Source organism: Xenopus tropicalis, chromosome 4 (genome assembly GCF_000004195.4).
Source record: "Xenopus tropicalis strain Nigerian chromosome 4, UCB_Xtro_10.0, whole genome shotgun sequence".
Lineage (NCBI taxonomy): Eukaryota > Metazoa > Chordata > Amphibia > Anura > Pipidae > Xenopus > Xenopus tropicalis.
The window spans coordinates 61,012,686-61,038,932 of NC_030680.2; the positions used below are offsets into that span (position 1 = coordinate 61,012,686).

Genomic DNA, 26,247 nt, shown 5'->3' on the forward strand with positions numbered 1-26,247 from the left:
TGAGCCAATCAGCAGGAAGATGACTCAGTCTTTCTAACTGAGCAAGTTCAGTTTGGTCTGCATGTCTGTGCAGGAGTGAGGCATTATGGGAACTTTCTTTACACAGCTTAGAGTTTTTCTTCCTGTTTGGCTTCAGATCTTCTGAACAGGTGAAATATTGGGAGACTTAAGGGCACTATAGAGACAACTGAAGGTATGCCTGCAGCTTGAGATTAACTCTTTACTAGCCTTTCCTTCTCCTTTAAAGATCTGTATGTCACAGTTCGATTTAAAATACAGATACTATTATAGCACAGCACATGCTCAGAGTTGGTTCAGTCAAGCATTCTTGCTCGTTATAGGCTGTATTTAGGTATTTAGGATCTTGCCGTCTGAGCAATTCAAACAGATTAGGCCCTTAAACCTTTTTCTCCTAAGTGTAAATGTTTAATTGGCCATCTATATTAAATGTTAACCAAAAATATGCATATGAAAGAAAATGTAATTCTAAGCAACTTTCCAATATATGTGCAATACAAATTTACAGTGATTTCATAAAAATGTAATTGCTACTGAAAGCAATTTCAGGGTATTCCTTTCTATTGTTTGCACCGTTGGCACAGATTCTGGAAACAATGTAGGAGAAGTCCTGTCTGACTTTTGCATTGTAACAAGAATAAGAACCTGCAGTGCCGAAAAGAAACGGCTTAGAATTACATTTCCTTTCACTATGCTTAACTTTATTTTTGGATTTGCATCCTCTGATGATAAAACATATTTGGTTCCTTCCTTCACAACTATCAACTATCTGTTAAAATCCTAAAACCACAACACTGACAGCAGCAAGGCATGAGGAGATATCTGTTGTGTTGTATATGCCCCTTTAAATGTTAAAAAAGCGAGCTATCCAGAACAGATGTTGTTTCTGTAATGAGATCAGCTCTATACATGATCAGCTTCCCTACAGTCCCCTCAGATTATGGGTTACAACTGAAATCTGTCTCGCCCTCTGTGGCACTGCTTCTGCACCCCTGCCCATGGACTTACATTCTAGCGAAGAAACACTTTTAGTGGGCCCCAATGTCACTTTACTTGTGGACCTATAGAGAGCTCAAAGATGGCCAGATCACAAACCTGCAAAAAAATATATAAATATGAATGGACATACCCAGGGTACTATTACAGGGGTTATTTACTACCTGTAGGGAAGGGTGCAAAGTGCAAAAAACAGGGGCAATCAATAATTTGCACTTAGCTCCTAGCACTGCATATAGCCAAATTACTGTCTGTACGATCAACCCGATAAAGTGCTCCCTTCTTTTTGCCACTGCTTTACTTATGCGGGTGGGTGAGGGAAGTAAGGACAGAGCTACTTTTCACCTGCCAATGCTGCATTTTGCACATCACATTGGAATTTTTTATCCAGTGCAAGATGTAGAGAACAAGCAGTAAATTATCCCTATTGTCATTGTGGGGGCTTCAGTTTTAAGTTGTTAAAAAGGGACAGTGCTGAAAACAATTATTCCCCATTCCATTATGCACCTCTGCAATACAAGAAAAGTGTCTTTAATAGTTTGTGCTTCTTCAATGAAACCTTCTCATAAAACCTTGCTAGGAGTAGCCAGGCATTCCAATTCTGTTGGCTGATCTCCCAGGCTGTTCAGAAGTAATGGTGCCTCTTAGCACTTTACACTAGAGGATGCCAACCAGTCAGAATCTTGTGAGTGGGCAATTAGCAGCTGTAATTAGCCAGCAGCATCCTACTATTCTTTTGGGAAAGGACCAGGACACACCTACTTTCCAATATAGACATGGGCCAAAAAGTATCTGTGGGACCCTCTTAAACTACGTGCCATACATTACTTATAATTGCCTAAACAATGATTTCTGTGATTTCAAACATAGTTGCTCCGATTTCTTAACAGTTTGATATTGCACCACACAGTTATCTAGAACAACCAATCAGATCTTAGTTTTAAAAATATAAACAATTTACTAGTTATAAAAATAAAGCAAATGGGTCGTTGGTTGCTAAATCCAACTGCACTTGTGCAACTTAGAATCTATCTCATTAAATGGCACTGTAATGCTCTAATATATAGGTGTGAAGGGCACAACTGCAAGCCTGTTTTGTAATCCCCAGAACTAGAAAGAAAGAACAGGGCACACTGCAGTTTGCTCATTATTTTAAATTACACACACACATTTCATTTCTGCCAGTGCCATTAAGAAACCACCTCCAGTGCTGCTGTTAAGAGGAACAACATGTCCTTACTGTATATCATGCCACAATAGTAATTATGGCAGGTTTAGATGTGTGTACTTAAACTCTGCTGCTGAATGCAGGGTGTGTAAGCTCTGCAACACATCAGCACTGGAAAACTGCTGAGAATTCTGGGCACTGTAGGCCAGTTACAAGGTTAAGCACACAACTGTGCATTCTTACTCTTGTGTAAACCAGGTAACTGGTTTCTGGTTTCCTGTTCTGTAGTTTTTTCACTTTTTCACAAAGGTCATATTTAAAGGAAAAAGTGTCAAGTTGGGTGTCAACAGAATAAGGCTACTGTCAGACCAGGTGTATGGCGTATATTTTCGGCAAGCTGAAAAACGCTTGCCGAAAATATCGCCATACGCCTCCTACCTGTGCATGCACCCGAATGAATGAAATACACTCAGGTTCAGGCAAATGTAGTCGAAATATGCATAAAAGTGCAAGACTTTGCATTCTCTCACGTTTTTATGCGGATATCGGCTACATGTGCTTGCACCTGAGCGTATTCCATTCATTCGGGTGCAGGCACAGGAAGGAGGCATATGGAGGTATTTTTGGCAAGCATTTTTCAGCTTGCCGAAAATATATGCCATACACCTGGTCCGACATTAGCCTAAGATGTCAATAATAACAGCTGATCAATTTGCCAAAGGGAAACGGGTAAACTGAGAAAATGAGGATACCCAGCAATCATTCTGACTTACTATACACAGGTTTTATTGATCCAAAATTTACACAGGAAAGATATACAAGGTGGACTGCCATTCTTTGTTATATAACTTTAAAGCATTTATAAACTAAGATTAAATAGGAGAGAAGCTGCAGTATAACACATATCAATGGCAAATTGCTTTGCAGAAAAGTGCATGGGGAGCTGTTTTATCAGTGACACTGGACTTTAGGCATGCAATCTTTATATAGGCTGCAGGATAAATGTTAACTCCTCCATTTCAGAATGAGTGACAGAATCGACTTATAGTTAAGCCATGTAGGAGATCTAGACTTGTAAGTTAGTACTGGGCTGACGGTTGGATCAGGAGGAATTTTTAAAACAATGCTGGGTACCTCCTTTACATCTGATATGGACACATTCCTATCAATCACAGGAGCGTATCGGTATCACTTTAAAGAAATACAGTTTGCTTTTTACCTGCATAAACGTTAGCTATTTAAAGCTGGACAAAGGTAAAATACCATACATAGTTCTGAAGCAAATTAATGTTTTTTTTTTGGGTGCCAGCATTTATTTTTTTATAGCTTAAAATAATACAGCAGTGGCCCAGTGTTGGTAACATTGTGGTGACTAATTTGGACTAAGCAGAATCAGTACATGTATTTATTTAGCCTTTTGCACTTTTTTGCAAAAAACACATATTAAGGCAGGTTCACTTTCAGTGAGCTTACATTGAAGAGATGCTGTGGGCTTGGAATATCTGAATATTGTGCAATGTGTTCATCCACAGGTATAGCACAATGACATTATTCAGCTCATTTGGGCCAAAAGAATGAATATGATGCTCCAATCTGATCCAATTATTTAAATTCCTCATCTGCAGATGCACAGATTCTCACATTATGCAGGTGAAGACACAGGGTGGTCTGTAGAAACTGTATGGCTAGCTCTTTGCCTAAACCAAGCATAACAGCAAATGGTGTAAGTGGCAGCAGGTAAGCAGAGCTAATACAACAAACTGCACAACAGACCTGTACATTTGGGGGGGAATGGACCAGCCAGGGCAGTAATGAAAGCCTTTTCATTGGACCCAGAAGACTCCAAACCTGGTGTATAAAAACACAAAGGTAACTGCTAAGAACTGTCAGTTTGGCTCTATATACAGAGGAACATTTTTCAGGATTTATGTTTTTCAATTAATTGCACCAGAAATGTCATTGTTTTTGTACTATGGAATACAATAATTTCAATACTGAAATTGTTTTATGTAGTTGTGAGTTATGTGAGAAACCCACTGATTTACTTATTCTATTCTACTAAGACCTCACCACGCTACATCTGTTCAACAACTGCTGCCCTAGAACTATTGGATGATATATACTTGGACTCCTATTCTGTTCTAAAGATATCCATGACACTATTCAGAAGGCTGATGTATTCACATGACTTTGAGGAAGTACAATTCTCTTTACAATCTATTAAAAAAAATATTCATTCACTAGTAATCTGTTCTTGAAAACCACAAGAAATTACTGAAAATATTCCATTATTTTAAACCACAAAGATAAAATCTTTAGTCCCTTTCACTAAACAAGTGATGGGCAACATTTGCAAATGCAGGGATCCTGGTGTGGCTCCTGACTAGCCCAAAATGCCATTTTGTATTGGTGATAGCCCAGTGCAAAACACTTCAATAAAAGAAACCAAAATTTTCTCTAGTGCAACCAGCATGGGAGCCACAAATATGCACAGGCGGGCAAATAAACTGTGCTTAGTTACTCCTCATTACACTGTGGAGATTGGTTCTTAATTTGCCAGACAGAGGGATATGATCATGAAGGGGTATTTCGCCTTTAAGTGAACTTTTAAGATGTTATAGAATGGTCAATTCTTAGCAAATTTTCAGTTGGTGTTTTATGTTGCATAGTTGTTGAGCAATTTGCATTTTTCTTCTTTTCAGCTTCCAATATGGGTCACTGAAACCAGCAGCCAAAAATCTATTGCTCTGTGAGGCTACATTTTTTTGGTTATTGTAGCAGCAAAAAACTACAAATACTAAAAAATTTCCATTGTAAAGACCAATTGCAAATTGTCTCAGAATATCACTCTTTACATCAGGGGTGGGCAAACTACGGCCCCTTGGCCTTTTTAATCCGGCCCGCCGACGACGCCAAGTCTCATCACGCGAGACTTGGTGTCATTGGCGGGCCGGAATTAAACAGACTAAGGGGGCGTAACGCTGGCCTGGCCCTGCCCGCCCTGGCCCGGTCTGGCCTGGGGGTAAGTAAATGTGGCCCGTGAGCCAAAAAGTTTGCCCACACCTGCTCTACATCATACTAAAAGTTAACAAACCCTTTAATACTGTTCTACGATACAGAAGTGAAAGTAAATTATTTATTCCCTCCACAAGATAATGTTTCTCTGCTTGCAATCCCTCTTTCTTCTGCTATGCAATCAATAACCTTCCACTGCCAGTATGCTTTCATTAACTTCATTAAGGAAAATAAGAACTAGAACTGTTAAGGAGAAATGTGCACATGGTCTACAGGTGATATATTTAATTTGGTTAAAATTTCCCCTTAAAAGGTCAGTATTATGATTGTTTTTAAAGATCACCCAACAAAATACACTATAGTAACAGACACATTTTATTCAAGAAAATACAGCTGATGAGGTACCCTACCATTTATTTAATAAGGTTTCATTAATAATATGGATAAATGTATCCTAAAACATTCATGATGTTTACTATACAGAGAAATTAAGCTCATGGCTTGCTAAAAAAGCCATCTATCTCTTCTCATTGTTATCTTATTTGGGCATCATAATGGACTTCCCTGAAGGTCAGTTCAGTGGTAACTAGGACTTCTTTGCTTAAAGCCCCTAATATGCCTTTGAATATATGGAGCCCCTGAGCTTATAAAAAAAAAACAGATACATGCAAACACTTACAGTTGCATTGCTATAATGTAAGGATATGAGATAAGAAGTCGCAAGAAACCTCAATGTAACTGGTCTGCCCAATACTCCGCTTTAGGGTTTTTGTCATAGAAAGAGTTAACATGTTTTGTGAAGAAGGAACATTTTAGCCATTATAGTTTCTTATTGTGGCTTTGGTCAGTATTGGGCAACTTTTGAACACAAAAAAATTAACAAGAAAATGTAAAACCTCACATTGTTCATAACAAATATAATCCAACATTATGAAGCATACAGTGTGCCTACCTGGAGACCCTGTTACTTTAATTTTACATCAACATAATACCAACATGTGGTAAGTAAACCTGTACTATATCAAATATTAAACTGTAGTGCAAATGACAAACTCTTATTCCACAACCTTACAAAGTGTTGAGTCATCTGCAAATATGAACACCTTCATCTCCCTGTACCCATATTATTGTGTGACTGGCACAGGAAGATGCCACTGTAGCCAGACTCCAGCAAAAAACAAAACAAAACTGTGAAGCTTCAATTTGTTATTACTATATTTATCTTTCTATCTAACCCCAAAAAGTTTTTTAAGTATATTAATAGTAAAAAGATGCAGGTTGAGGGTGTGGCCCCATTGAGTTATAATAACAATATGGTTACAGCGGATACAGAAAAGGCAGATGTGCTTAACCAGTTCTTTTCTTCTGTGTATACAGTAGAGGAGCCAGTGGGACAAGTCCCACCCAATAGCTGCACTGTTGCCTCAGCTCCAACTACACAGTGGCTGGCACAGGATATGGTGCTTAAAGGGTTACACACAATAAATGTAAACAAGGCACCTGGGCCAGATGGAATACACCCTCGGGTACTGAGAGAGCTAGGGGCAGAATTGCAGTGGCCCTTGTTTCTGATATTCTCAGACTCTCTTTCATCAGGTATGGTACCTAGGGATTGGAAGAAGGCGAATGTCATTCCCATATTTAAAAAGGGAGTAAGATCTCAGCCTGGCAATTATAGGCCTGTAAGTTTGACATCCGTGGTGGGCAAGTTATTTGAAGGCTTGTTAAGGGATCACATTCAAAATTATGTAGTGGAGAATGGCATTATGAGCAGTAATCAGCATGGCTTTATGAAGGACAGGTCATGTAAGACCAATTTAATTGCTTTTTATGATGAGGTAAGTAAGAAGCTGGACAGTGGGGATGCAGTAGATATCATCTATTTGGATTTTGCGAAAGCATTTGATACCGTTCCCCACAAACGACTGCTTTCTAAGCTAAGGTCTATTGGTCTTAGTGAAGTCGTTTGCACATGGATAGAAAACTGGCTACAGGATCGGGTACAGAGGGTGGTTGTTAATGGTACATTCTCTACTTGGAATAAGGTCCTCAGTGGGGTCCCTCAGGGTTCTGTACTGGGTCCACTTTTGTTTAATTTGTTCATAAATGACTTAGGGGAGGGTATTATGAGTAATGTATCAGTGTTTGCAGATGACACAAAACTCTGCAGACCAGTCAATTCTATCCAGGATGTGACATCCCTGCAGCAGGATCTTGACCAACTGGCAATCTGGTCAGCTAAGTGGCAGATGAGATTTAATGTGGATAAATGTAAGGTCATGCACCTGGGATGTAAAAACATGCAAGCCCCGTATACCCTTAATGGGACTGCACTAGGCAAATCCATAATGGAGAAGGACCTTGGAGTCCTTGTAGATAATAAACTTGGCTGTAGCAAGCAATGCCAGGCAGCAGCTGCAAGGGCAAACAAGGTTTTGAGCTGTATTAAAAGGGGTATAGATTCACGGGAGGAGGGGGTTATTCTTCCCCTTTACAGAGCGCTGGTAAGGCCCCATCTAGAATATGCTGTTCAGTTTTGGTCTCCAGTGCTCAAACGGGACATTACTGAGTTAGAGAGGGTCCAGAGAAGGGCAACTAAGCTGGTAAAGGGTATGGAAAGTTTCAGTTATGAAGAAAGACTGGCCAAGTTGGGTCTGTTTACACTGGAGAAGAGGCGCTTAAGAGGTGACATGATAACTATGTATAAATATATAAAGGGATCATATAATAACCTTTCTAATGTTTTATTTACCAGTAGGTCCTTCCAACGGACACGAGGGCACCCACTCCGTTTAGAAGAAGGGAGGTTCCATTTAAACATTCGGAAAGGTTTTTTTACAGTGAGAGCTGTGAGGTTCTGGAATTCCCTCCCCGAATCAGTCGTGCTGGCTGATACATTATATAACTTTAAGAAGGGGCTGGATGGATTCTTAGCAAGTGAGGGAATACAGGGTTATGGGAGATAGCTCTTAGTACTAGTTGATCCAGGGACTGGTCCGATTGCCATCTTGGAGTCAGGAAGGAATTTTTTCCCCTCTGTGGCAAATTAGAGAGGCTTCAGATGGGGTTTTTTGCCTTCCTCTGGATCAACTAGTAGTTAGGCAGGTTATATATAGGCATTATGGTTGAACTTGATGGACGTATGTCTTTTTTCAACCCAACTTACTATGTTACTATGTTACTATGTAGACCATATCCTATTTATTTCATGCTGCATTGCAAACCAGTATCTGGTTTCTAGCATGATTATTAATTAACAACCAAATAAAGATTTAATTTTTTTCAGGACGAGAGCTGCAAATACTATAAATTAGAAAAAAAAAAGGAAAAAAATAGATAGATAACTATCTACAGTACACAATACTGTAGATAAAAGGTTAATTATAGTTAAACTACTCATTTAACTGAAAATGCAGATTTATAGTAAATCCCAACAACCTGTTCCTCAACCAATCAATGCCTAAAATTTTGAGTATCAGATAATCCCTTTATAATGTGTTGCAGACCTAGCCGTGAAGTGGTTACATTTTACCCAAAGAGGTCAAGCCAATTCCAAAGCCAACAAAGCATCTGTGGAATGCTGGGGATGGTTCGATGCCAACAAAGCGCTAAACATTAACAACACGGCATCCACCTCCCTAACAGCTGCTTGTCGTGCATATACTAGGACTCCTAGGTACCTAAGGCTTTTCCCTAACAACCCACGCAACTATGTAGGACTGTGTAAGTGCAAAAATGTATGAAACCCTATACTAACAGAAGAAATACAAACACCCAAATTACAGGTTATTCCATTTGCTATGGATGTTTTCCCGAAGAACAGAATAATTCATTATAGTATATATAATTCTATAAGTGTATACGTTGAAGTGTATTCTCAAGCCATTAACTGAACCAACACTTACCCAATGGCTACTTTATATGTCCACAAAGAATACTGTACCCCTATATCATAACATACAATTACTGATTATCTAATTACTTCCAGTCAGAACTACTGAAACTACTGACGTATAGCGGACTACTTGTAGCTAGCCAAAAACATGTGTCTTTGTTGGCTCAAGGCCAAACTACAAAGAGCAGAAATGATAGCGCCAGTTGTCCCAGTAATAATAAAAACATTTTTGATTTGTGAAAATAATGAACTGCAACTGTAAAATGTAGTCACATAAATAGTGCTTACATGACTCACTGGAACCTGCCTATTATAATGTCCCCTAAATTTATATACGAGTATTTACAAGTAAACCTGGGAGTCCCATGACCTAAAGTACTTGGCCTACAGCCTTGTGCCTTTATATGGTTGTGAAACTGTTCCATGACCTCTGGTATCTTTTCATAATAGGCTCTACAGTATTTCTTAGGTCTACCAAATTTTAAAACACCCAGGCATCAATCATTCATTATATCCTGAATGAAAATAACCTTCTCCTTGCAGACAGAAGCCCAGTTATCTGAGCATACACTGCCGAGACTTTTATTAAAGAGCTCATGCTCTGCTGAACTTGCTACAGCCAACATATACACTTTGGATTCACAGTCCTATTCCTCACAAACACCTTTAACCCACTAAGATCTGCTTGCATCCCATTAAACTCCATATCAACAGCAAAACATGTTTTGAAATAAATTATTCTCTAGAACTTTACTTCTGTTGGCATTGCTCTCCACAACCCTCCTTATTATGCATTCAATTTACTTTCTGCAATTCACCTATCTTGCTCATATTCTAATTCCTACACATGCAGATCCTGTTCCAGGATTATTATTATTATCAACATTTATTTATAAAGCGCCAACATATTCCGCAGCGCTGTACAATAAGTGGGTTTCATACATTGGACATACAGAGTAACATATAAAGCAACCAATAACCGATACAAGAGGTGAAGAGGGCCCTGCCCAAAAGAGCTTACAATCTACAAGGAGAAAGGGTTGAGACACAAGGTGTGGGAATGGGCATGACCAGAGTTGTGAGAGGTGTGGCACAGGGTATTGCTAAACTAGATCAGGATCCTTCTACTATCTCAAAATGTGCTGCATGCATGGTGGCAAACATGAACAGTACTTACAGCATGAGCTACTATTAACTACTGTTAGTTCTCCGGCAACAAAACGGCCATTTACAAAAGAAGCACTACAGGCCAAGTACAAAATCCTAATTAAAATTACCTTTTTCCCCCCCTAAAATGCCAGCGTTATTGTGGCAACCTACAATGGAGTTTTAAACTCATTACTCTACGTACTACTAATACAGGTTTCTCTAGCTCAGTAAGATTTTCTTTAAAGCAGCTATTCCTCTAAGTATGGCATCATGTTAGTCAGTGGTTCTCAACCTTCCTCATGCCACAACCCTTTAATACAGTTCCTCATGTTGTGGTGACCCCCAACCATAAAATTATTCCTAAGACCATCGGAAATATGTGTTTTCCGATGGTCTTAGGCGACCCCCCCCAAAGAGGTCCCGACCCACAGGTTGAGAACCACTGATGTAAGTCATATGCATTCTCTTTAAAACCCTCATGGATTTTTTTGTATAATGAATACATCATTTATTTTTCACAATTTCATTTTCATGTCATGATTTTGTGTATAAACACTGTAAGGTTACTTTGTAAAGTACAACAGCAATAGAAATGAATTATTGAATGCATAATTTCTAAAATAATTACACAAATAACTTTAAAAAACACAAATATTTTTTAATCAAAGGAAATGTTCACCTCATTTTTTGTGGGGTATGCAAGTAATTTACATGTTTTGAAATCAACACTCAGGTTTGAAATTTCATCTATCTGGTTGCTAATGCTTAATTTTCCTTGTTATTTAAAGAGAAATAAGGGTTAAGACACACGGAGCTACTAGTAGCAGCTACTTGTCGTGGCTACTAAGGGTGAAGACACAAGGAGCTACTAGATGCCAAAAAATACCCTGCCATAGACAATTGTGAGAATTGCCACAATTATCAGTAAATGATCAGCATTGTCTATTTTAGTAGCTGTGAAAAGTAGTTGTTACTAGTAGCTCTGTGTGTCTTCACCCTAAAAAGACAATGCTGATAATTTACTGATAATTGTCCCTACGTGTGTTTTAGTGGAGTCAATTCTCAGTATTGTCTATGGCAGGGGATTTTCTGGAGTATAGTAGCCTTGAAATAGTAGCTGCTACTAGTAGGCCAATGTGTATTCACCATAAGGGCTGTGGTAGATGGGGAGATTAGTCGCCCGCAACAAATCTCCCTTATTGTGGGCAACTAATCTCCCCGATATGCCATCCCACCAGCTTGAATGTAAAACGCCGGTGGGATGCTTGAAAGGAAACTTCCGCGATTTCGGTAAGCCGCAGTGCCGCATATGCCATTCCAACGGCAATTTACATTCAAGCCGGTTGGATGGCATATCAGGGGCGATTAGTCGCCCGCAACAAGGGAGATTTGTCGCGGGCGACTAATCTCCCTGACTACCATGGCCCTTAGAGAGAAAGAAAAGAGCATCAAGATATAAATATAAGAATAACAAAAAAAAAAACCTTAGAGAAAATCTTTTCTTTTTATTTAGTTTTAGTCAGCAGCCATGAACACCATATAGCATTTTCAGCAGTAGGCTGAACAGGCAGATTAGGAAAGCTAATAATTACAAATCCATATACAATAAATAATGATGACAAATCAAATAGGTCCATCTATGACATAATAAATTTAAGATAAAGGTAAAAATCCCCTCTAAATTAGACTGAAAACTTTATTGCAATTAAAATTTCTTTCATTACGCAAAAAAATAATTAATTTAGGGTGCACTTGCTGTTTAAGTTTCCCTTTTGCCCAATGTCTCTGCGCACCTTTAAAGTGCTTGTTACTTTAGAAAAGGTATTTGAGACTCTAGATAAAATCATACATTAATTCAAAGACAGTCCATCACTTCTTGTCAACTTGTCATATGACTGATCACATAAAGATGTTGAAATAGTACAGCATGTCACTTAGACTTCTGGATTCCACTGAGAGATGGGAGCTGAGCTTGTGTAACACATGTTCTCATACCCATTAAAAAGGGGAGGAGCTCAAAACAATACAGACAATATTATAAGTCTTGCCTTAAGGTCTCAATGAAGACCAAAACATTGGAAGAACCAATAAACTATTTCACTATAACAAACTATTTTCACCATACTTTTAAGTCCTGTGAACACTTGAACACTCAGTCTGCTTACCAAAGAACATCATTTTCTGAGCTGAAACCTAAGTACACTGAGCTTGCAGAACTTGGCTAGAATACATTTGTTAGAGAGCTTTGCCTAAAGTTTGGAATTTCAGCAGCTATCTGGTTGCCAGTCCAATTTAACCCAGCAAGCAGACAGTGGAAGATGAAAACAATAGGGTCTGAATCAAAACTTAAAGTGGTTGTACACTTTTTAATTAACTTTTAATATAACATAATTATTGATATTTTAAGACAATTCACAATTTTAGTAAAAAAAAGTAACAATAACAACAAACTGGTAAGTTTACAAAGCAATTGTTTTTTGACTGCTGGGGTCACTGAAATAGAGACCAATTGAAAAGAAGAGGGCATTCAATAACATACTAAAAATGAACTCAAATGGGAACTACACCTTTAACAAATCCACATAACAGACTTGAAGTTAAGATGTGTTGTGGACAGTGCCACTTTGTTCTTGAACGAGAGCATCGTTATACAATACTGTCTGCGGCAAAAGCCCTGACAAAGGAGCTTGTAGTAAACACAGGAAAACAAGAGCTAAGCTAAACTGATCTAAAATATCCCCTTTCAAACCAAACTTAGTTTCTTAGCAGTTGAACCTTGAACCCTAGTTCCATTCCTATTTGCAAGCTGGTGACAGTCCTCTTGTTCACCTTACTTTAATCATATCAAACAATAGATTTTATGGAAATGAATATTGGCTATAAAATATTTGTAAATGGATATAAGAAACACAAAGTAATTGACAGTAAAACAGAAAAGACAATACTGAAGACAATAACTAAAGGGATTTACACTGATAGAATATCAACATTGAAGTTTTTGAAGCATATTGTGATAACAAAAGGACAAAGATTGCTCTGCTGGCAGCTGAATAATTCCTAAGGTATAAAACTACTAAGAAAAAAGGCCTACAGATCCAAAACTGCATTTAAAACCCAAACAAATAATATATTGCCATTTTCCTGAGAAATAGCACTATCATTGAGGCGGGTCCTTAAAATGCATTAAAGCATTATACTGTACTTGGCACCTGGAATTCTTGTGTAAACAGGGCATTCAATAAAAGCTCCTGTGTAGTCTGCATTTTTGCCTGCTAAGATACTTTGGAGTTTAAAGCTACTTCAGAACGGCTTATAACAGAGTTTGCAAGGCAGGATTTATATCATGCAAATTCTAATACAGTTAACACTGAGCTCCATGACGTTCAAATAACGGCTTAAAATTGTGTACAAAAAAAAAAAGAAAAGCCGTTTTAGACCATGCTGATAAGAGAAGCTAAAGCATGAGCATCTGCACCCAAAAATAACTGACTCTTCTTTTGGCATACAAGGGAAATGACCTGCCAAAGAAGCTGGCACTACTTCTGCAATCAAGTTTTCACTCTGCCAAAAGAAACCACTACTCACTGAACCTTCACTGACCTTAGTTTTCTGAGTCACGTTTTACAAATACTCCATGCCCTGAGTTCAAGCCTTGAAGATATCTTCTGTTTAAGGTTTACAAAGCAAAACTTATCAGAAATTTATATCCTCCACTACAATTTACCATAATGCCTCAAAAGGCAAAGATGCGACATGATTTTTAAATCTAAGGGTATTTTCCCAAAGGTCTATTAAACAGATCTGGGCCTTAAAGAATGAAGGACAAACCAGTAAAGAAAATGACCTTGAAATCTTAGGACAGGGCCCATGGCAACAGACAGGCTGCACACAGAACCAACCCTCACCTAATGCACCCGTTTATCAGAAGCACATTAACAGCATCATGCCCAGCAAACTACCTTTCAAACTAAATAAAGCACTCAATCATATATAAAGTATGTGAAGACTAACCTTGGTTGCATTTAAAAAAACAAAATCCAGCATATTTGCAAGTGATCTTAAACATAGTTAAATCAGAACAAATGTTTCCCAAGTTTGACCTTGTCACTATACACAAAACTAGTTTGACCAGAAACTTTTGTATATGTAATAACACAAAGGAATGTTCAAAGCAAAAGTATGAATAAATAAGTTCCTCTTGAGGAAAGGAAAACACAGCTACATTAGTATTAGAAAGTGGAAATCAACAAGGCAAGCATGCGACATCGAAACAGCAACCAAAAAAAAAAAAGTATACAATCCTTGTCTAAAGAGCTTACTGTCTCTGGTTTGTGAAATAACTCTCTGAACAATATAACTATAAGTCTTATTGCATTAATTTGACAGTATCTGGTGAGGCATTTTGGACCCTTAAAAACTTTTCATTTTACAGTATATATGGAAAGCCCTACAAATGTCATATGCTAAGATAATAAGTTGGCAACTTCAATGTGTTGGAGTATTTTAGTTTTTTCATAGCACTTTTAGTATTATATAGCACTTAATGTCCTATCCCCGTAGCATTCCAGACCGCAACTGGACAGAAATAGGTTAAAACAATACACAGTGAATCATTTCCAAACACACAAAACAAGGCTACTCTTGTATCCACCATGTGCTTCCTCTCCATAACTTTTCTTCTAACAATACTTGGGGGGGGAGGCATCACAGCTTACTTGGCACTAAAGCCAATGACATTTGCCGAGAGAATTGCTTATACATCAGCCAAAAAATAAAAAAACCTCAGTAACAAATCTGATGGTGGGAAATTACCCTAAATCATCTAGGGGACACTATTTAACACAATTTAAAGTAGAACACATTGAGAAAGTTGAGGTCAAGGGATTTACAACCTGCAAGGCTCTAAACTATGTTTGAACTATAACTCCAGCCAGAGGAGCTACAATCTAACAGCATCACAGAGCAGCAGGCAAGACTATTCTGAAACGTAACAAATCTGCATTTAAAGAAACCAACAAAGAAAGATTGTTAAAGGAACAAAATAACACAGAAGCCACTTGTTACAGCATTCTTGCCTAGCCCTAAGAACTCTGAAAGCTTGGAACTCTCCAACCTTGCATATTTTTATTTGCAGAAAGCGCAACTCATCTTTACAGAAAAAAAAGGACAAGTGCGTACCTACAAGCACCCAGGCACCTGCATGGCAATAGCACCCAGGCACCTGCATGGCAATAGCACCCAGGCACCTGCATGGCAATAGCACCCAGGCACCTGCATGGCAATAGCACCCAGGCACCTGCATGGCAATAGCACCCAGGCACCTGCATGGCAATAGCACCCAGGCACCTGCATGGCAATAGCACCCAGGCACCTGCATGGCAATAGCACCCAGGCACCTGCATGGCAATAGCACCCAGGCACCTGCAATGGGAGGCTGCCCTCACACCTTTTGTCTGGCTATGGATGCAGGCACCAGCAGTCAGGGTATCGTACTAAGACAAAGAGTTAAACCGTACCAGAAGGAATGAGAGCCAGGCTGGATATCCCTGAACAGAGTCGCCATGGGGTGTTGGCAGTCGTCCTAGGGCCGGCGGGTTCTGACTCTCAGAGGGGGCCCAGCAGCGCTCCACTTACTTGGATTACCGCCCCCCCTGCTGTCATTGAGCTGCAGACTTCGGGAGCGATTTAGGTTGCTATGGTGCCTGAATGTTCTTTGTTCTACACAGCTTCCACACTGCCAAACAGTCCAGCTTTCCCAAACACAGCCCAGCAGTCCCGAGTTCCCAAACGCAGCCCGCAGTCCCGTATAGCTACTTACACCTCCCGTAAAACTGTTAACTGCAGGCTCCTAGCCTCCTGTCTTACAGCAAATCCCAAAGCCACAAGTCTCATCACGCGAGACTAGCGTCAGAACGATACGTAACGCCTTGTGGGCGTGGCAAATAGCGTAACACAGTCGGAAGCGGATAGTCGAGGTAACTCCTCTCAAAATCCGTGTTTCCTCTGGTCGCACTTCCTACTGCAGTTAGAGTACAAAAAAAAATGACACAGAAAAGACTTTACTTTTGTGTTGCTTTCTCGCCTGCCATCTGCTAGCTCAGCTTCCAACTTAATAGAAGTCATTCATATTTTCTGCTCAGAGTTGCAAATCATGGCAGGGATGTGAAAAAAATACCTTTTCTTGGTTTTCAACAGCATCAGAGCCTCTTCTCCGAGTTGGCCAAAAAGAAAGCAGTTTTGTGCAAACTAGGACCAAGTTACAAATGTTTTTATTTGTTCAACCATTATTGAAACTTATGTAAATTGTAATGAGAATCTTACACAGAGATCTGCGTTATGAAGACAGCATTGTAAAATTGTTTATGCTTATGTATTATCTTAATCACAGTAATGTGATTTACTTTGCTTTAAAAATTAAAACTGTTTGTAAAACTGGCCCTTTATTGGAGCTCCCTATAGATCCTCTCAGGTCCCTGTCTGTGTTTCCAAATTAGGGGTGGGCGTGTCCTAATGGTTCCTCCCAGAGGCACAGTAGGAGGGGATAGCCAATCACAGCCTTGCAGTCACACAAGCAAAGACAGGCTTCAGTTTCCTATCAGGTCAGCCTAGCTGCTGATTGGGTAGTTTCTTACAGTGCAGTGTGCTGAGTGACAGCCCCCTGCACAGCTTGGGAAAGTAGCAGGTAGTTGAACAGATGGCCAGGACAAGTTGAGGTTTTTCAGAACGTTTCAATAAATCAGCCTGAAACACTTTTTAAAGCACATTCCTTCTATATTTAGATGAGTAAAATGCATTAGCACAATATTGTTCCCTTTGATACTTAGGTTAACCAAAAAAGAAACGCAGATAAGTCTTGTTAAAACAGAATAACTGAAGCTATTCATAACACAATATTTTAAAAATTTATAAATGCATAAAGTTTGTGTATACACCTTCTTATCTATGCTTGTATTTTCATTAGCTGAACATTTAATCATTATTTGCACAATTGGTACTGGTTAGAGATCTGAGTCTTCTTGGGCTCTCACATAGTTCCCCTAGGGGCACCAAACTAGTTATTATACTTATTGTGGAGTAAAGGTGTCAGTTCCAGTTCCTTTACAAGATGTATTTACTGTATTTATTTTTTTTTTCTAATGCAGGGGAATCATTGCTTTTAGCTGGAGCAGTTCTCTTATAGTAGATTCCATGCAGCGCCGGATTTCTTAACCAGGCTCCCGAGGCCGCCTGCCCCCCCTGTGCATTAGAGACAGCGTCCATTTAAACTTGCATAAGGAGCGGGGGGGTAAGTCCCCATTGCTTCGTATGGGAGCAGAATTTCGATGTGGCGGGGCATGCTGCCCCTAAATTTGTGTCGCCTTAGACCCGGGTCTCTGTGTATAGGTTTATGGAGATTTCTCACTTGTATAGGTCAAAAACACCCAGCAACACACATCCAAATTTCCAAAGCTCTGGTCCAGAAATCTGCATAATTCAGATTTTAAGGCCAAAAATTCCACTAACAGTAGGCTTACCCTAGAAAACCATATATTTTTGCAAAGCATGGATTCTGACTAATCCAAAATAAGTAAATATGTCTTTCTACTCCAAACTGTCAAGTCACAATGCTTTCCTAAAGTTGCAATTTTTTATGAAGATTTCTGAAATTTTTAATAAAACAACCTCAAAGCTTCCAGTTTACATCTTATTTCCTACAGGTCATTAGGTAACCAGATAAAGCATCCAAAATCTGAATGCCAGGGAACAGTTTGATGCCCAGTATATGTAGGTTTACCTAAGTATGTGACATGTTGAGGTCCCACAGTGAACATATGATCTGTCAATTCTGTCATTTAAGCTACTGCAAAATCAACACTTTTACTACATTTTATGTGGAGTAAAGCTGCAAAAAAAGTAAGTTCACCCCAGAAAGATATATTTTTTTTGGAAAGTACACATTCTCTTAAATACAAAATGGGTAAATATGTATTTTTTTTGTAGTCTAAAGTACCAAACTTCAAAGCTTTCCTAAATTTGATCATTTTGATGACATTTCTGAAAATCACCTGAAGGCTTCCACTTTGCAGCATTTTATGTCCTATTAAGATACCAAGATAAAACATCATAAATATGACTGCTATATGTGGCATGTAGGGACCCTAAAATGATCTATTATTTAAGCTACCACAATATAAACACATTTACTGCATTTTTTGTGGGGTAAAGCTAAAAAATAGCAAGATCACCCCCCCCCCAGAAAGCCTTATATTTTTGGAAAGTACACATTCTATGGGTAAAGACATTTTTCTACACCAAACTGCAAAGCTTTTCTAAAGTTAGAGGTTTTATGACAATTCTCACCTAAAAATGTTGTAATTTACTGCATTTATCTTGCATAATCTCTTACACAGAAATCTAAATCACCCTAAATATGAATGCCAGATGTCTACTGAACAGTTTGATGCCCAACATGCATAGATATACCAAAATATGTGGCCGGTAGGGACCAAAATAAAAATAGTGCAAATTAATTTTCTTAGTTGCCAACTCAGCTGCTGTAAACAAAGCACTCTGCCACAGTGTATTATGTATACCCTAAAGCTGGCCATAAGTGTTCACAATTAAGTTGTCTTACGACTAAAGGTGGCCACACACGTGTCAATGTAGGTTACCCATAGATATCATCAGATAGGCAATACATGCACAGATATTATAAATTTAATGACTGACCGCCATGGTACGAAAATTGTCAGGATGATAAAGACACATTCTGACAAATCCAAAATGGCTAAAGATGTCTTTGTACTCCAAACTACCAAACTGAAAAACTATGCTAAATAAACAGGTAATTAACAACAATGCAGGTATAAAAATGCATTAACACCACAAAAAATGTGAAAATCAATAAAATAACTCATGGGGCAGCATGATTAGTGGTTAGAATACCAGATCCAATAGTCATGCTGCTAAATAAATAGTTTTTAGGTGAAAAACAAAAGACACAGGGGTAAAATAAGTAAGAAAAAAAAAAGGTGAAAACCTGTTTGTGAGTGTTTGGGTATCCATGTGTGTACACTTGTAAAAGATTTGTGAAAGAGTGCATGTAAGTGTGGGAAAAAAAAGAAACCCACCCCCCCTCCCCAAAAGCAGCAAAATGTAAACCATAGTAAATAAGTGTGTAAAAAACGGCTACTTACCATTTTTTGTAGCAGAGGACTTCTGGCAGCAATGGAGGGTCTCTGACAATAATAGAGAGTCCTGATGTCACAGAGAGTGAGCAGCAGGAAGTGAGCGAACAGAGCTAGGGGAGGAAGGAGCAGAACAAGCAGCAGACACAGAATCGATTGTGTCTGCTGCTTGGATTCAAAATTTTGCGTAAGCCAGTCCCTTGGTATTGACATGAGTTACATAGATTATGAAGTAATAAGTAATAGGTCCTTGAAAAAGACATTCCTTTGCCATCTTTTACAGTCTCTTTCTCTTAAGAATCTAAGTTTTTATGTAAACCAATACCAACTACTTTGTTTTTTTGCTACAGTGCATTATTTTAATACCATTTAGTATATGCTGAAAATTTTATATCCTGTGTTTCTTGAAGCATCACTATGACACCTTTATTTATATATACTGTATATCTCTAACCAATTTAGCCCTTGTCAAACCCCAATTTCATACAAAATCTAATCTCATGCAGAAAAAATGGCATAAAATGTCCCTTGATTCAGAAACATCTAGAGCTAACTACTGCATCAATTTACAAAAGTAATAGTTTTCTGTATGAGTTTAGCTCTCTCTTATTGAGGCAATATTGTCCCACTCCATTTTAGTGCACTGCTTTGGTTCACTGATGTTTAAGAGGATCTAATATATATATAAAGCTTATTAAGATTCTACATAATATCATTACATTTTAGGTGTAGACAGGGCTGTATTTAGATCCAGTGCCACCCTAGGCACCAGACTTAAATACGCCCCCAGTTGGAAGAAGTTAACGCACATCATGCGCATGATGTCACTTCTACACATTGTAGCGGCTTACTCCCTCTCCTCCAGCTCGATTTTTCATTTTTTCCAAAAAAATAAAATCAGTTATATATATTATATAGGCACCCGAGGGCCACCCCTGAGAACCTGCCGCCCTAGGCACAGGCCCTCAGGTGCCTTTATTTATATTTATAAATACTCCCTTAGGTATGGGCATTGGCATGACCATTCCAAAACCTATAATTTTTTATTCTTCCCAAAATGATAATTTTTTAAAAATAGTATTGAAGACAGTAAGGTTCAATGCAGTACAGGTATGTGACCTGTTATCCAGAATTCTCGGGACCTGGGGTTTTCCGGATTAGGGGTCTTTCCGTAATTCAGATCTCCTACCTTAAGTGTACTGAAAAAATAATTTAAACAGTAATTAAACCCAATAGGATTGTTTTGCCTCCAATAAGGTAAATCTATCTTAGTTGGGAACAGTACAAGGTACTGTTTTTTTTTATTACAGAGAAAAGGGAATCATTTTTAAAATTGTTAATTATTTGATTAAAATGGAGTCTATAGGAGATGACCTTTCTGTAATTCTGAACTTTCTGGATAATGGGTTTCCCGATAATGGGTCTGATACCTGTATTAGTGGCAGTTACCTGGCATTAATACTGTAAGAACCTTAAACTAACCATAAACAAGCTACAGGTATAGGACCTGCTATCCAGAATGCTCAGTAGCTGGAGTTTTCCAATAAGGGGTCTTTCTGTAATTTGGATCTCCATACTTTTCCTACTAAAAATCATTTAAACATAAAATAATTGTTGTGCTTTCAATAAAGCTTAATTATACAGGTATCGGACCCCTTATCCGGAAACCCGTTATCCAGAAAGCTCCGAATTACGGAATGCCCGTCTCCCATAGACTCCATTTTAATCAAATAATTCAGAATTTTAAAACTGATTGCCTTTTTCTATGTAGAAATAAAACAGAACCTTGTAATTGATTCCAACTAAGATATAATTAATCCTTATTGGATGCAAAACAATCCTATTGGGTTTAATTAATGTTTTATTGATTTTTTAGCAGACTTAAGGTATTGAGATCCAAATTACGGAAAGACCCCTTATCCAGAATACCCTTGGTCCCGAGCATTCTGGATAATGGGTCCTATACCTGTACAGGTATAGGACCCGTTATCCAGAATGCTCGGGACCAAGGGTATTCCGGATAAGGGGTCTTTCCGTAATTTGGATCTTCATACCTTAAGTCTACTAAAAAATCAATAAAACATTAATTAAATCCAATAGGATTGTTTTGCATCCAATAAGGATTAATTATATCTTAGTTGGGATCAAATACAAGGTACAGTTTTATTATTACAGAGAAAAAGGAAATCAATTTAAAAAATCCTAATTATTTGATTATAATGGAGTCTATGGGAGACAGGCTTTCCGTAATTCGGAGCTTTCTGGATAATGGGTTTCCGGATAAGGGGTCCGATACCTGTATTTTAATTGGGATCAAGTAGAAGGTACTGCTTTATTGTTATATGAATTATTTATTTAAATGGTGTCTATGGGAGATGGCCTTCCTGTAATTGGGAGCTTTCTCTATAACTTATACACCAGAGCAGTCATTCTTAACATATGGCCAGGACCCAAATTGAGTCCCTATTATGTTGAGAATAGGTCTCCATGATTCCCTTTAATAAGGTGGAATTTCCTTTGTAACATATGATAGTAATTGAGGGAACTATGTAATTAATTATGTTCCCAATTATGTTCCCAATCAATGGCAGAATCTTAAAATTAACCCGAGTACTATTTAAAAAAGCTTAAAATGCCTGTACTAGAAAAAACTTACTTCTAATGTTAAATGAGCAGGTACACCAGGAAGTGCTGAGTAGTAACAACATGGCTGTAAACCTTCATTCCTCAATGCTGAATAGGAAAGGGTTAAAAGAGAACAGCTTATGTTGTCCCACAGGCGGAGAAGATTAGGGGAGATAAATAACAACCCCCTTCCCAAGGGCATAGGTAAGCATCAGTACAGGTATGGGACCTGTTATCCAGAATGCTCGGGACCTGGGGTTTTCCGGATAAGGGATCTTTCTGTAATTTGGATCTCCATAACTTAAGTCTGTTAAAAATCATTTAAGTATTGAATAAACCCAATAGGATTGTTTTGCCTCCAGTAAGGATTCATTGTATCTTAATTGGGATCAAGTACAAGGTACTGTTTTATTATTACAGAGAAAAAGGAAAACATTTTTAAAAATTAGAATTATTTGTATAAGTATAAGACACCTCACTGCTCCTCTTTACAGACTATTTGAGTTACTGAATTAACTCTATGTGGTGAGGAATCAATTTTTCAAGTTAAAAAATACATATCACAGGGTTACAAGATAAAAGTCAAACTGGCAAAATTATAAGTAAACAGCATATTAATCACACAAAACAAGTCACATCAAAAGTAAAATTCATTCCCAAAGGTATACGTGTGTGGAGATAAAAAATCCAGAACACTTCACATTTACATCCCACTGGTGACATCCCACCAGTGACCTGGTGCGGCGGCACGATCGGCGAAGTTGCCGCGAGAGGCAACTTCGGCGATTTCCGCAAATCGCACCACCGCGTATGCCATCCCACCGCCAATTGTCTGCTGTATCTTGTAATAAAGGATACTTTATTCTCCCATCTCTTATCTTGTCCTTTTGATTTCAAATTTAATAATGAATCTCTCTGGGTTTCAGTGGTTCTCACAAATGCATTTTCCACATCGATTTCTCTATAACCCCTCTCCCTAAAGCGATCCTTCATATCTTTTGCAAATGTGAGAAACTAGGCTTGATTTGGAATGATCCTTTAGAACAGTGATCCCCAACCAGTGGCTTATGAGCAACATGTTACTCACCAGCCCTTTTGATGTTGCTCCCAGTGGCCTTAAATAGGTGCCCGTTTTTACATTTCTGGCTTGGAGGCAAGTTTTGGAAGCATGGAGACACAGTTTTACTCCAAGCAGAGCCTCACATGGGGCTACCAAATAGCCAATTACAGTCCCTATTAGCATCCCCAAAAAACTTTTTTCATACTCCCCAACACATTTTACATCTGGGTGTGGCTCACTAGTAAAAAAGGTTGGGGATCCCTGCTCTAGAAGAACTGAGCTGTCCTTAGCCCTCCGTCACAGAACAACAATGCAATGCAGAGCACTCTTTGCTATAGGTGGCCCCGAGCTATGGCCAGCTTAGGGAGCACATTTCTATTGCAAGAGGTTTATGTCCTAGCTTTGCTAGTAATATTCATAAGGAATATGTTGGTATCACTTTAATACCCTGGTTCTGTCCAGTAACCATTTATGTTTAGTCCAATGGTGGCAACTTCTGACACGTGTAATACTCAATAATAAGTTACACTTACTAGTAACTAAGTAAACCAGGAATAAAGCCTCTGTTCATCTACATACAAAAATATCATGTTTATTCTTTTGGTTATTATTTAAAGACTGATAAACACAAACAACAATTGTATCCTAACCACATCAAGATGTTGGTAATATTTTTCTTAAATCATCTATAATACTGTTTATAATGATCATATTGCTAAAGCACTTATAGGTTTATAAAAAGAAGATCAATGAACTATAGGCAAAGGCAGAGGACAATAATTATGATATTTTTAGACATAAAACTACAGAGGCAGTATGTTTAATTTGCTAATTTTAAGGGATAAGCAACATCTATTAACATAACCTGTTTATCAGCCTTTCAAATAACCAGTACAAGTATTAGCTTGATATCGCTGTATGCAAATGCACAGGTTGACTTCCAGCTGACACCACTTATACTACAAGAGGCTCTCAGCTCAAAAGTGTGCAGTAGAGCGTTTTCAGGTCAAAGTGCACTAGTACTGGCCGTGTCAGGTGGCTTCCACGGAAGTCAGTGGGATGTTGTTTCATTGGGGGCCCACAGAAAAAACAGTATAATATAAGAGAAAATATAAAACAACAGTATGTAAAATTGAGCTTTCACAGTATGTAAAGGAGATTATTTATACATAAATGCAATATAATATATTTTTTTTCTATTGTGGTATCACAGCAATACATTGATCTAAGGTAGGGAGAAGGATTCACAGAAAAGAATTAATAGATGTTCTATTCTCCAATCTACACAGACGCCCAGCACTACTATAAGCACTACAAGCTGTAATTTTAATAGTAGTTAGGGTTACAGGGCTTCAGAAAACTTTGGTTACAAAGATATTCCATATGTACAGTCACTTACCTCTTTGCCTTACTCCTGTTATAAGATTCTGATGTTGGCATCCATGTGCAAGCCTTGGAGCTGAGAAGACGTCTTCAGAGAGAGAGCGCATAGTACCTTTGTTTCTCAGGGTTACTTATTTAGTGTTTGTCAGGTATCCAAGGTCAGAGCAAAGCTTGGGAATCAATTATGTTCTTTCTTTTGGTTTGGATAACGAGAAAAGAATCTCCTTCAGGTCCACAAGAACAAATAACTGGCATGTACACAGTAGTACCCTGTTATTTCTGTACTTTCCTCAGTATACACAGTGTGCACATATGGCTAGATTGCGGTTCAAATAGGTCACACAGCAGCACTCACAAACTCCACTCACAGAACATATTCCCAGACAAGAGCTGCAGATTATTAAAGAGAATATTTCTCTGCTACTCTGTCTAAACCTGTCTGGCAGGTAGTGGGCTGTGTCCTTCCAAGTTAAACACACTGGTCCCTCTGCCTTTTGTCCTTGCTAAAAATTAACTCCTTGCACAACACAATATGCACCAATATACCCGTGCATGCAATATTTCACCAGTAACAGATTTTCTGTTGCAAGGGAGTTTGGAGTTATTCCCTGTACCTCAATCCAAAAAACATGGTGTAAGCTAACACCAGATGATATCATACCTAATTACGTGAACCTTGTTACCAATGCCTTCATATACCTTAGGTTATGAATACAATTGAAGGTATTGGTAGCAAGGTTCATTACTGTAACAAATGTTAATTACTGTAACAAAAGATTTTTACTTTCAGATTTAATTAAAGCCCAACTGTTAACCCTGTGTGCCTAACATTATTGCACAGTCCTGGGTTTTATACATACTTTTTTAAGGAACACTTTGCTATGTTTATCAAGGCACATGCAATTTCCACATTCCATGTAAGGTAATGAGGTGTCTTTCAACTCCTCAGTACCAAACAGCAATGCTTTTCTGAACTGCAACAGCAATGCAGTTTCTAGGAAAAATCACCTCACAGTTTCCAGTTTAAAGCATCTTATCTCTGACCTAGCATTAGTTACCAAGACAAAATATCTTAATATGAAAGCCAGTGGTCCACTGAACAGTTTGATGCCCATTGTGCATAGGATTACTAAAGTATCTTGCATTTAGAAGCCCCAAAATGAAGTTGCCCCGGACATCACTTCAGCTAAGGAAAATTCAACACATTTCCTGCATTTTTGGGGGGTAAAAACACACAAAAAAATACATTGACCCCCCCTAAACCATATATTTTTGGAAATACACATTCGGGTGAATTCAAAATCTTTATACATCTTTATACTCCAAACTACCGAGTCGCAATGCTTTCCCAAAATTGTTTTGATGAAATACCTAAAAAAAAATAAAATATATATATATATTTTATTTACAGAAGGAATGCACGTCAATAGGGGCATCGATGGCTCTTTCGTATGCCAATTGTCACATGGCCCATTACGAACAGAAACACATTATCCCCAAATACAAAGACTCACTGTTTTTATACCTTCGCTACATTGATGATGTACTGATTGTTTGGAGAGGTAATGAAACAGGGTTGCTTAATATGGTGGATGATCTTAACGGTTTGGATAGCCCAGTGAAATTCACGATTTCCCACAACGAGCAATGTATCCAGTTTTTGGATGTGGAAATTTTTAAAAAAAAGTAATTCTCTAGGATTTAAACTGTTTAGAAAATCCACAGACAGGAATACACTGTTATACTCTACTAGTTTTCATCCTCCTAGCTC

At 38.3% G+C, this 26,247-nt stretch overlaps 1 protein-coding gene across 9 annotated transcripts in view; it reads right to left on the bottom strand.

Annotated features, from left to right (window-relative positions):
• Positions 1-24,863, bottom strand: part of nfat5 (nuclear factor of activated T cells 5) — a 67,346-nt gene extending 42,483 nt beyond the window's left edge. For 4 of the 9 annotated variants that reach the window (XM_004913618.4, XM_004913613.4, XM_004913614.4 and 1 more), the window contains exon 1: positions 24,493-24,863. In XM_004913618.4, the coding sequence (XP_004913675.2) occupies positions 24,493-24,583 (91 nt within the window). In that variant the 5' untranslated portion in view covers positions 24,584-24,863. Of the gene's footprint in view, positions 1-1,026; positions 1,114-3,955; positions 4,031-15,757; positions 16,153-24,492 lie in introns of those variants that run through there. The other 5 variants (XM_004913616.4, XM_031900792.1, XM_018093511.2 and 2 more) reach the window with 5 other exon arrangements.
• Positions 24,864-26,247: the final 1,384 nt, after the last annotated feature.